The sequence below is a fragment of the Furipterus horrens genome, unplaced genomic scaffold, assembly GCF_987537825.1.
Source record: "Furipterus horrens unplaced genomic scaffold, mFurHor1.1.pri manual_scaffold_11, whole genome shotgun sequence".
Taxonomy (NCBI): domain Eukaryota; kingdom Metazoa; phylum Chordata; class Mammalia; order Chiroptera; family Furipteridae; genus Furipterus; species Furipterus horrens.
Genome location: NW_028327181.1, coordinates 18,357,565 through 18,370,181, shown reverse-complemented (window position 1 = coordinate 18,370,181; position 12,617 = coordinate 18,357,565). Strand labels below are relative to the sequence as shown.

Below are 12,617 nucleotides of genomic sequence, written 5' to 3'. Positions count from 1 at the left end.
ACCCAGACTGTGCACACGCTAGCCATCTGCTGTATTTGCTGTGACCTTGTCTTCTGATAAAAAACCAGATGTTACAGGAAGGTTAGTTAATATCCTCTTCATTATCTTCCTTCCCTCCCTCTCTTGATATAGATCTTTTGGCCATGTTTTTATATGTGTCACATACTGTATGTCAGAAAGTACTATATAGTTGCATGGGTTAAATTTTACATACAAAATATCATATAGTACATAATCTCTTGCAGTTTATAAATCAATTCGCTAAGATATTTTCACTTGATACAAGAAAGTCTGGCTCATTCATTTTAACTGCTTTATAGGATATTGTGTGAGTATACCAAAATTTAAAACTTTTTATTTCTGTAAATTCTAAACATATATTAAGTAGAAATAATAGTATAATGAGCTCTTATATGAGCACTGAACAGTAATTACTAATTCATAATGCATAGCCACTCTTACACCTAACTCTCCCTTGGCCATCCCACATTATTTCGAAGCAATCTTAGGCATTATTTTACTTCAGTTGTAAATATTTGTTATCATAATTTTTAAAATTTATTCTCCTAATGATGCCATTAAGGTTGTTGATCTATCTTTTGGTGTGTGTGCATGTGTAATAAGTAGTACTATGGTTAATATCCACCACCAAGTTGTTTTATGTGTATATGTGAGTTTTTTTTGGTGTGGATTTCTGTAAAGGAATTACTATCACATGGTTTGCACATTTAAACTTTAAAGATTGTGTTTTCAAGACTGTTCTCTGAAATAATTGAACTCATTCTATGTTTTTAATGGCAGTATGGGAATTCCCACATATCCCGCTCATCCCTAAGTACTACAGACTTAAATGCTGATTTCTCTCTGAGAGGGAGAAATGATATTTCATTGTTCTAAAGTGTTTTTAAAATAGTTTATGGATATTAGGAAGGTTGAGTATCTTTGTATATTTATTGGCTCTCTGGATTTCCTCTCTGGTAATTTGCTTGTTCTTATAATTTGTCCATTCTTCTATTATATTGTTTTTTTTTTTTCTGTTGATTTGTAGCTTTTTGTACTCTGAGTTTCAGTCTTTTGTCTAATATATATTTTACCAGTTTTTCGTGTACATTGTGTATTGTGTGTGTATTTAGTTCTATTTGTATCCAGTTTTATGGTGGCATGCCTTTAACTTTGTGTATTTGTTTTGCAGAATTTTAAAGTCAAATTTATTAGTCCTTTCCTTTATGGTCTATGATTTTTTTGGTACTTTGATTAAGAAATGCTTTTCCTCCCACAAGAGTACAAAGATTTTCTCCTCTATGGTAACCTAGAAGTTTACTCTAATTTCTCACATTTGATCTTTATTCCATTTGGATGTCATTGTTGTTTATGAGATAAGGTAGGAACCCATTTTACATTCCATATGGATGTCAGTTATTTGTACAGTTATTGGAGAGTTTGTTCTCTCTGCACTGACGTGTAAGGTACCCTCAGTCTTCGGTCCATATGTGTGAGGGTTTGTCATTGGGGTCTATTCTGTCTACAGTATTCCCTCACTTATCACGGGTATTACGTTCTAGACCCGCCGCCCCCCCTGCCCCCCACAATAGGTGAAAATCTGCGAAGTAGGAACCTAACATTTATTTTAATATTTATATATATATTTTAGGCTATTTAAACCCTCCCACACACTTGTAAACTGTTCCTAGTCCCTTATTAGCCTTTTCCACACTTTTATAAACACTACTTGTGTTCTTAAACATATTCTACACTCTTAAACCTACGTAACTTTAACAACATACGTATACAGTACCGCGAAATCCCATGACAAAGCGAAAAATCTGCGATAAATAATTAAATATAATATTTTAAAAAATCCCGCGATACAATGAGGCTGTGATAAGTGAACCGTGATATAGAGAGGGACTACTGTATTGGTTTATGTGTCTGTGCCAACACCACGTTATCTTCGGGAGATCTTGATTCCTGCTAGCATTAATCTATTTACATACCTATTAATCACGTTCTCTTGGCTATTCTTGACCCTCTCCTCTTCCAAAATATTGTAATATTAGTCAGGAAAAGTTTTACAAACCCTCTCCTCCAATATTGGAATTTGATTGGAATAGCATTGACCTCAGATTAATTTAGGGTAAAGTTGCCATTTTCATATGATTGAGTCTTTCCAGTTGTGAACAGAGTATCTCTCCATTTATTTAGGTCTTACATTTTTATGTCCCTTAATATGGTTATATAATTTTCTCTTTAAAACTCTTAGTTGTATTTTGTCAGATTTATACCTAGGGGTTTTTTTTTTTTAATTAGTGCTATAAGTGGATATTTGAAAATTAAATTTTCCATTTTGTTTTTGCAGACACATAGAAACACTATTTTTTAAAAAAATAAATTTTTTGCCCTGGCCACATAGCTCAGTTGGTTAGAGTGTTGTATGGATACACGGAGGTTGTGGGTTCAATCCCCAGTCAGGGCACATACAAGGCTCAACCAATGAGGCATAAATAAGTGGAACAACAAACTGATGTTTCTCTCTCTCTCTCATTCTCTCTCTCTTGTTCTCCTGACCCCATCCTTTCTCTCTCTAAAGATCAATTAAAAAAAAAAGTTTCTCTTATGCACAGCTTCTTTGCTCATTGCTTTTATTCTAGTGGGTTGTAGATTTCTTGAGTTTTCTATGTAGACAGTCATATTGTCCATGAATAAATTTTTTTTCTCCTTTCAATCTTTATAGTTTTTTTTTTTATTCTCTTGGTCAGGGATCTACAGAACTTTTCCTGTAAAAGGACAGATAGTACATCTTTTAGTCTTTGCAGACCACAGGTCTCTGTCACAACTACTGAGTGCTCCAACTGTAGTGCAAAAACAACCATATAAAGACATTATGTACAGACTAGTGGATATCGACATTTGAATTTCATGTTTCAGATATTACAAAGTTGTATTCTTCCTTTGATATTTTGAAGTCATTTAAAAATGTAAATGCTGTTCTTAACTCCTGGGCAGAAACAGGCAACGGCAGGATTTGTCCCATGGGTCATAGTTTGTCACTTTTTACCTAGTGCTCTCTCTCTCTCTTTATGGGAGGGGGGATGTGGGGATAATTTTTAAACTGTTGTGTTTATTTCTTTAGTGATTATAGTATAGGTCCATTTAGATTTTCTCTTCTTAAGTCAGTTGTGTTTTGGAATAGTATTCACATAAGCATAAAATTGTTCATGGTGTTTGCTTATAATTTAAAATGTCTCTGTGCTATCTCTAGTTATGACTCCTTTTTCACTGCTAAAATTATTTATCTCTTCTCCACCCCTCTTTTAAAACCAGTCTTTTCTGAGGTTTATCTAAATTAGTCTTTTCCAAACTATCAGCTAAGTGTTCACTCTTCTGATACATGTATTGCCGTATTCATGGTTATAAATTTTTTCCCAAGTACATTTTTAGCTATATGCCATAATTTTGACATTTGGTATTTGCTATCTTTATGTAATTTATTTCTAATTTTATTGAATTATGTTCAGGGGATGTGGTCTGTAACATATCTAGTCTTTGGTACTTGCTGAGACTTGCTTTCTGTCTAGTTTTGGTCAAACTCTCATGGATGCTTGAAAAGATTGTGTATTTGCTAATAGTTGGGCATAATAATAGTAATTAGATCTGCATCCATAGATACCACTTTTTTACTGTGGTGTTTGTTCACATCCTCTGTAATCCTCACTAATGTTTTGTCTGAAAGAGAGTCCCTCAGCCCTAATGGGATTTATCATCTTACATTACAACTATTTGTTTAATTAATTGGAATCTGAACTTCTTAAAAGCAGGGACTAGGTTGCACTGTGCCAAGCATAGAAAGGTGCTCAGTAAATATTTTAGGAGCAAATGAATGGCTAAATAAATGAGTAAGAATTTCTCAGAGGGAATATAATACCTCTTTCTAGCAGTACTGGGAGTGCTGAAAGGAAGGCTACTGGGCAAGCCCCTTTGTAGGCCACTGCTGGAGCTGGGCCCAGAGTGGCTCCTGTAAGGGTGACAGGCCCTTTCCAGAAAATGGGCCCAACAGGCATGGCCTCCTCAGGCTAACAGAGTTGATAAGAGTGGTGGTCACCCTGGGCCCCTGCTGTGCCAGGGAAGCTTTGGGCCCTCTCCTCAGGCGTCTCTTCCCATCTGCTCATTGTAGGTACGAGTTCTCCAGAAGGAGCTCGCAGCATCTGCTTCTGAAGACACACACCCCTACAAGGAGGAGCTGGAGACAGCCTTGGAGCAGTGCTTCTACTGCCTGTACAGCTTCCCCAGCAAGAAGAGCAAGGCCAGGTACCTGGAGGAGCACTCGGTGCAGCAGGTGAGGTGCCCCTCCTGGCCCGCTCCCCGACCCCTGCCGGGAACTCGGAGCGGCAGGGGCTCTGAGCACTCCCAGAGGATGCGACATGCAGCTCCGAAGTCCCAGGCTGGAGTTGTACCAGGAGGACCAGAGGATGGTCTGACACAGTCTGTCTGATCCTTGCACAGAGTAGCTTCATAAGTATTGACTAATCATTCAAGAATGTAGCATGGTGATTTTTAATAAACTTCTTTTAACAATTTGGATAATATGAATTTCTTAGAGATTTTTCAGTTTTTGTTGTTTTGATTTTCAGAGCACTATTGGGAGTATTACGACTCAGAATTACCATCAGTAGCTCTCTGATCTTACAAATCCCACCCCTGAATGTAAGCTCCTTTGGGCAGGGCCCCTGCTGTGGCCACTGCACAGAAGGTGGACTCACCCTGGCCCAGAGCAAGCACTTGGTCAGTACTTGTCAACCAAGTGACCCGTGGGGCAGCTGAGGCGAGTAGAGGGTCAGTGGCCCACGATCCCCACGCTCTGGCTGGGCCCCGCGAACTCACAAAGTGCGGCGCTCAGTTTCTAGAGTTTTTCTTTGGAAAGACCAGGCAGATGCCAGTCCACTTTTCTGCACCTCATACACTTGGGTTGGGGATCACAGTGGGCATACAGGTTTTGTCAAAGTATATGGCACTTATTTCAGACTCGGATACGTTGTGACCTTGTCTACTTCAACTCTGTATTTCCTTGGAAGAACTTTCCCTTTATGCTTTGCCCTGGCTGCACTGTGATCAACCTTCTCTCTTTTTTCCAAGGTGGACCTTATATGGGAAGATGCCCTGTTTATGTTTGAGTATTTTAAGCCCAAGACTCTTCCTGAATTTGACAGCTACAAGACCAGCACAGTTTCTGCTGACTTGGCTAACCTCCTGAAGAGAATTGCCACCATCGTGCCCCGCACTGAGAGGCCGGCCCTGAGACTGGACAAAGTCTCTGCGTACATTGAGGGGACCTCGGCCGAGGTAGGGGCTGTACGCCTTAACCTTTTCTTCAGCACAGCTGCTTATGTGCCTTGGCTCTGCACCAGAAGCAGGGCCTTGAGAAGCAAGGGTTTGTCCTGTGCTGATGTGAATGGTCCTGAGTTTGAAGCATCACTGGTTACATTGGAGTCCATGGCTCCACCTCCCCTTATTTTTGACCTCTCACCTGCCAGGTGCCCTGCCTCCCAGAAGGGGCTGACCCCTCCCCTCCAGTGGTGAATGAGCTCTACTACCTGCTGGCTGATTACCATTTTAAAAACAAGGAACAGTCCAAGGCCATCAAGTTCTACATGCATGACATCTGCATCTGCCCTGACAGGTGAGTGGCTGGGGCCAGTGACTTTGTGTGAGGCCAGGCTGGTGGGACTGTTGGGGTGACTGCAGCTCAGCAAGCTCTTTCCTGACCATGGCAAGGAGGCCAGGGAAGAAGGAATGACAAGGTGGCTTAGGGTCTACAATTATGAGGGCAGTCTCTCCATAAAAAGAAAAGCAATGGAGAAAGCCTCTTTCTGGAAGGCCCCTGAGACTGGCACTGGGACATGAGAAGGTGTCCATCTGCGTCCTGACCTGCAGGGCAAGGATGTGCAGCCTGGTTCCACATGGGCTGTGTGCTGCCCCTTTTCCTGGCTCCTGTACTGGGAAGCTGGCTGTTGCATACTCCTGCTTCTTCCATTGCAATGTCTTTAATTACAATTGTTTTCTCATTTTGGAGGTGGGGGAGTAATAGAAAGGCTAAAGCAGGACTTCTCGTTCCTTGCTCTGACGCAGTGCATTGTTGGCAGTGGCAATAGTCATAGTGGCAAAGGTAGATGAGCCATTGTGCATCAGGCTCATGCTTTCTTCCCACTGTGCCCTGGTAGGTTTTTTTTGTTATTTTTTAAAAAATATTTTATTTATTTGTTTTTAGAGAGATGGGAAAGGAGAGAGAAAGGGAGAGAAACATCAATGTGTGAGAGAAACATTGGCTGCCTCTTGCACACCCCCAACTGGGGGTCTGGCTTGCAACCCAGGAACGTGCCCTGACTGGGAATTGAACTGGTGACATTTTGGTTCACAGGTCTGCACGTGATCCACTGAGCCACACCAGCCAGGGCACCCTAGTAGCTTTTTATTAAAATGTGGTGATTGGCCTGCTCATCCTGAGGTAGCCTGCTAAGCTCACAAATTCTGATTTGCTTGATTGAGTGGGCATGTTTTCTCATGGCTGCCACAGCTAGGAGGTAAACCTTGGGTCATAATCAGACCAAGGCCACCCTCTGTGGCTGACCTGCACCTGAAGGGTCCAGACTGGCATCTGCAGGCAGCCTTCCTGGAATTCACCAGGGGCCAGCCCATGGTGGTCACTCCCCGAACCGTGGGTAAGCCACCTTTTCTACCTTGTGAGGATCCACCTGGCTGGGATCTAAGTGTAGAAGCCAATTTCAGGCCTTCATAGCACGTGGGAACGGTTTTGACCCCGTTTTGCTCAGCCGATGGTTACCTTGAGGCAGGGAGCCATGTGCAGGCACTGGCCCTGGCTGTCTTTTCCCAGTCACTGTGGAACAGACCAGCACTCAGGCTGGCGGAGTGTCACTGTGCAGAACAGAGAGGAATCACCTCCTCTTCACTGCTGCCTCCATGTCTGAAAAGTGAGGGTGACCACACCCACCTTTCCATGGGGAGGGGAGAGCCTGGCATGTCACCTCTCAGATGATGGTCCCTCAGGCAACGCTGTGAGGGTCATGACAGCTCAACTGGGCCTCTGTCTAGCCTGCACACCTGGCTGGCTGTTCAGAGGCCGTCAACTCCTTAGGCCCAGGCCACCAAGGGCCCTGCTGGAGAAGGGGGGTGTCCTGTGAGGACCTGCCCCAGGACCAGGAGGGACTTGGTGGCCTGGTCCTGGGCCTCCTTCATTCCAGCCTTTATAGGCACATGTCAAGGGAGACGGGCTCAGTCTCATCTGTTTTTTTCTTTAAATCTTCTGAGACTACTGGGTATAGATGAAGCCCACAGCAGAAGGCTGAGTGGCTAGTGGAATGTTCTGGCTGCAGTGTTTTTTGATAGTTCCTGTGGGGACACAGTCTGTGAGGATGCTAGTGACGTGTTTTGTGTTTTTTTTCCACTGTGTTCACCATTTCTTTTCTTGATCAACTGGAAGTGGCCCAGCTTGGCCAGGCATTTTGTAGAGTGGCATTTGGGAAGGAGGAGGCTGGGCATAGTCCTCAGTATAGCTCATCCCCACTGCCAAAGTGCCAGGACCGGGCCTGCCCTGCATGAGTAAGAGCCCAGCACATGGGCTCTGGACACTTGTTCCTTCTGAAATCATGGTGTCACCACCTGCCAGGGTCTCAGTGTCCCTTTAGGTCACACTCTTGAGTGTGGGCTGTGTACTGCTCCGCTAGAATCAGGAACCCCTATCAGAACAAGGCTCTTGGTAGCACACAGAGGAACGTTTTAAGTTTTCGTGGTAGTGCGTCTGTGTTCTCGGTTACTTGTATTTGTGACAGGAGGTAGCGGTTTCCATTTTGGTATTACTGTAGGCACAGGGACAGGCACCCCGATGTGGTCTCTTCCCTTAGGTTGAGGGTAAAGGGAGTTGCTGAAGGTACTCTGGAAATTGAGAGGAAACGCCCCAGTGTGACAAGAGCTGGCCTGGTAGACCGTCCCTAACTCAGTTCCCAGCATCCAAAGGGAAGTTTGACACACCTGCCTGCTTCCTCCCTTCCCCAGGGTGACCTTAGCAGAGCTGGGGGAGACTTGGTTGCCCTGAATCCCCAGGCCTCTGTGGAGAAAAGGGTAGACTCAATCACCCCCACATGAAGAGTAAGGCCTTCATTTTTGCTGCCCTCCTGTCACCATGAATCCTTTAGGTCCCTCTTGTCCACACTTTCTCATCTTTGGGGCCTGGAGTGCGGCAAAAGTGCATGTGAGCCTCACAAGTTCCCTCCATCCTTACCACATCCTGGGGACTGTCACATACTTCAGTAAGTCAGTTAGTCCGTTTTAAAGTTAGTATAGATGTAAGTTAGGAATTGTCAGCATGTGGAGGAGAGCATCTGCATGTGATTGCTCAGCCTATTCTGTTCTCTGTAATAGCACTCAGAAAATTCCAGACTCTCAAGTGCCCAGAACTCGACTTGTCTTGGCCTCTGTGGCCGTTCGTCCTTTCAGAGAGACTTCTGCATTCTCATCATCAGCTTCTTTCAGGTGATCTCAGAATGGTAGGCTCAGCCATCATGTGGTCCCTTCACACTCCGTCTTGCTGCTGGGAACTACACTGGCGAAGGTCCAGAGGGAGCATGGGGCAGATGCTGGGTGGCTGTGGCCTCAGGGGACTGGGCTGCCCTGTGGTTTTGGTCAGGGTGTGTCTTGACGGCAGGCTCTTCCAATGCTGGGTTAGTTAAGGTTATAGCTGGATGGGAGCCCTCCTGTCGCCTTGGGGCCATTACTTCAGGGCCTTGTAGAACATTCCTTTTTCTTCCCATCAGAGACATTCTGTGGGTAACCCCTCAAAGCAGGGGAGCAGAGTCCAGGAGCTCATCCATGTTGGGGAGCGCAGCTTGAGCTCCAAGAGGTAGTGATTCTCTTAAAGCAGTGACTGAGTGCTGTTAAGGCGCTCCTGAACTTAAAAGAAACATGTCTGTGGGTCCCCAACAGCCCTTCTCTTAAGGTAGGTCTTCTTAGCTGTGTTTCATGGATCAGAAACCGAGGCTCAGAGACACAATTGGTCACAGTCATGGAGTTAGTGAACGACAGGCTGGGTTTGGGAGGTGGGCTCCCTTGATGGCTGTCTGCCTTGCTCTCCAGACTGTCGTGTTTGCAGTGCATGAGTGCAGTGGTGTGTTTACCAGTGCTTTTGTCATGACCACAGGTTTGATTCCTGGGCAGGCATGGCCCTGGCCCGGGCCAGTCGCATTCAGGACAAGCTGAATTCCAATGAGCTGAAGAGTGATGGGCCCATCTGGAAACATGCCACGCCTGTCCTGAACTGCTTCCGGCGGGCCCTGGAGATCGATAGCTCCAACCTCTCCCTGTGGATCGAATACGGCACCATGTCCTATGCCTTGCACTCCTTCGCCTCCCGCCAGCTGAAACAGTGGAGAGGTGAGCTGCCCTCCGAGCTCATCCAGCAGGTAAGGGGGGTACTGTGGAAGAGCTGCCATCCAGCTGTCTGACCAGAGTGCCCTTGGTCAGCAAAGTTCTGACCTAGCCATTCTTTCCTTTTGTCCTCACGGCCATGCTGGGAGCTCCTGATGATTCTCCCCATGAGACTCAAGCCTTGGTCGTGACAGCTTGGTCCCTGTCTTTGGGTACCCAGCCCGGTGTGGCAAATTCAGGGCCAGCTGTGAGGTCTGAGGAAAGAACTTGACATCCTTGCTTTGGTTTTGCCTGTAAATGAGCTGATTGTTCCTTCTTTGTGGCAATATTCTGACAGCAAACATCTCCTGAGCCCCTCTCATGGGCCAGCCTTAAGCCGGGCCCCCTGGCCACATGGTGAATGAGGTGCCACACAGAGGGTACACCTCTGGCTCTGAGGATGGAGAGGTGGTGTGAGAGTGTCCAGCGGAGCTTCTGAAACAGGGAAAATCCTTAGTGGCTGTCCCTCCTATCCCTGTCTGAGGGGTTCTGACTGCCACACCTACCAAGGACAGGGACACTGGCAGTGTGTCGTTCATATGAGGCACCTCACGGTGCTAGATGGGGAGGGGTGCTCCTCATAGTCACCCTTCCTTTCTCAGTAGGTGGCCGTATGAGCCCCAGTGGCAGAGCTGGTTGGGTGGAAGGCTAGTGACTTGGTCAAAACCACACAGCTACAGAGCAATCAGAATAGAAGGACACAGATTTGCCTCGGAATCCCATCTGGGTTGGTTTATGATGGGGTTGCTTGCTTTGTGCCATGTTTTGGCTCTGTACCATGATTCTTCCCACCTACCATATTTCACCCAGGGTTGGTTTCATGATTCCTAGGTGGTACCTTTCTTTCCCCGGAAGTGTCTAGCAGAGTACTAAGGGTAGCACTAGGCTGCTTTGTGTCAGCCCCAGGGCCATTGCTACAGGAGATTCACAGAAATAAGTGTCCGCCGGACAGATGTTCATTGTGCAGCCTCCCCGTGCACAATGGAGCAGAGACACTGCTCTCCCAGGCTATGAGCAGCACCCTTACAGAGCCTGGTGCCCGAAGCCTCTCCCTTCCTCTGGCCCCTAGGATGAGGTGAGAAGAGGCTGCAGTCTTCCTGTCATCGAGCCAGGGCTAGGGCAGAAGAGGCTGGAGACCCGGGTGCTCCAAACAGCTGCCTCTGTGCCCCACACAGGCAGTGGTCAGCTGCCAGCCCAGCTCTGGGATGAAGGGATGTGGGTGCACCCGATAGCTGACATCCTGTGTGGAGTCTCACACAGGGACTGGAAAAGTGGCTCTCCGAAGCTGACTCTGTCCTAGCGGTGTTCGCCCGTGGTGTGTGAGAGCGCCGTGGGGGTGCTGCTGCTGATGCACAGGGCGTGGAGAGAGGGCGGGAAGTCCTGGGCGACCCTAGAGGTGTACACTCTCTGGTGCTGTGGCACTGGGTGCTGGGTGCACGTCTTCTCCGGCTCTGCTTGTCCACCCTGGGGGGTGGGGGTGAGAGAACGAGGTGCTCACTGCCTGCAATGGCGGCTCTTCTCATGATGTCAGCTCTGGTGACCTGGCCGCCTCAGGTTGATGCGGCAGAGTCACTGTTGCCTTAGTCCTCATGGCAGTGGTGGCTGGCAGCCCACGCAGCCGCAGCCCCAGCCCCACGTGTTCTTCCTCTCCCAGGCACAGGCCCTCCCTGCAGCCACATAGGTCATAGTTGGGACCTTTAGAAGGGTGTCCGTAGGTACGTCATAAAGGCATGAACTGTTAGATACTGCAGGGGAAGATGGAAGAAAACAGTTGACGTGAGGTGACCTGGGTTTCGGTCCAGCCCCGTGCCTGACTTGAGGTGGGCTTCTGAGGAGTCCCCAGGCCTCTCTGCAGTGTCCCAGCTGTGAAATGGTGACAGCACCTCTGTGTCTCAGGGTTGTGACAAGGATTACCAGTTTGCACACAAGGCAGCAGGACTTCCTACAGGGTAAGACATGATTCTGTGCAGGTTCTGGTCGCTCAGCTAAGGCTGGCCTGGTCTCGTGGTCTCGTTACAGATGGAGGGCCGGCGCGACAGCATGCTAGAGACAGCCAGGCACTGCTTTATGTCGGCGGCCCGCTGCGAGGGCGATGGTGACGAGGAGGAGTGGCTCATCCATTACATGCTGGGCAAGGTGGCTGAGAAGCAGCAGCAGCCGCCCACGGTTTACCTGCTGCACTACAGGCAGGCTGGCCACTACCTGCATGAGGAGGCTGCCCGCTACCCCAAGAAGATCCACTACCACAACCCACCTGAGCTGGCCATGGAGGCCCTGGAGGTGACACTGTGCTGGCCCCGGGTGGTGAAGCAGGGCAGGGGCGGGCCGGTCTCTCTGTCTCCCTGCGGACGGGGCCTGCGGTCCCAGTGACTCCCCTGCAACCTGCTGGAAACTTCTCAGTGTTTAGCAGCTTTGTGAGCAATTAAATTAAAGCAGCCTTTCCTGTCTGTTTCTCCCATGCTTTCAGGGAGAGTGAGCTTTTTGTTCTTCCCTCCCTGAAGGAACCTGGTCTTTCTTCGTTAGCATGCACAGTTCCAAGAACCTGGCTTGGCGACACCCATGCAGCGCCTTGCAGCCTGGCGGGAGGAGGGCAGGCACCTGCTCTCCAGGTGCAGATGAGACAGCTGAGGCCTGCCGTGGCAGGACTGAGACAGGGGGACAGCCTGTGCTCTTGACCCCAGATTTGGGGTGTTCCACTGCTCCCCAAGAGCAGAGAGCACTTGTTTACTGCTTGGATTTGCTATGTTTTCTGGACCATTTCACATGATGCTCTTACTGGTGCTCACGGCAGTCCTGTGAGGTGGGTTGGGTGGCTGTGACCAGCACACTGTGTAGGGAGGAGACTAAAGACATGAATGCAAATCCAGATATGCTTGGCCTAGACCAGGACTCTCTGCTTCCTGAATCCCAGAGCTTATTAGCTTTGCCCTTTCTGAGGCTGTGTGCCCAGCTCCCTTAGGACCCCTGTGCCCAGCTTCTTGGAGTTTGGGGCAGAATCTGCTTGCTTATGTCTTTTCTTCACTTATTTTTTCTGATTATAGATTTGTGGTTAAAAAATATACAACAATCAAGCAACTCAGAAATGTGTGAAAACAAAAAGTTAAAGTCCCCAAGTGATTCTAGACGCCCCCACCCCAGTCATGCCT

General features: G+C 47.5%; 1 protein-coding gene across 1 annotated transcript in view; it reads left to right on the top strand.

Annotated features, from left to right (window-relative positions):
* CABIN1 (calcineurin binding protein 1) overlaps positions 1-12,617 on the top strand; it is a 128,795-nt gene that overhangs the window by 39,439 nt on the left and 76,739 nt on the right. The window contains 5 exon segments of the mRNA XM_090292689.1: positions 4,172-4,333; positions 5,131-5,337; positions 5,529-5,674; positions 9,206-9,467; positions 11,491-11,751. Coding sequence (XP_090148815.1) covers positions 4,172-4,333; positions 5,131-5,337; positions 5,529-5,674; positions 9,206-9,467; positions 11,491-11,751 — 1,038 coding nt within the window.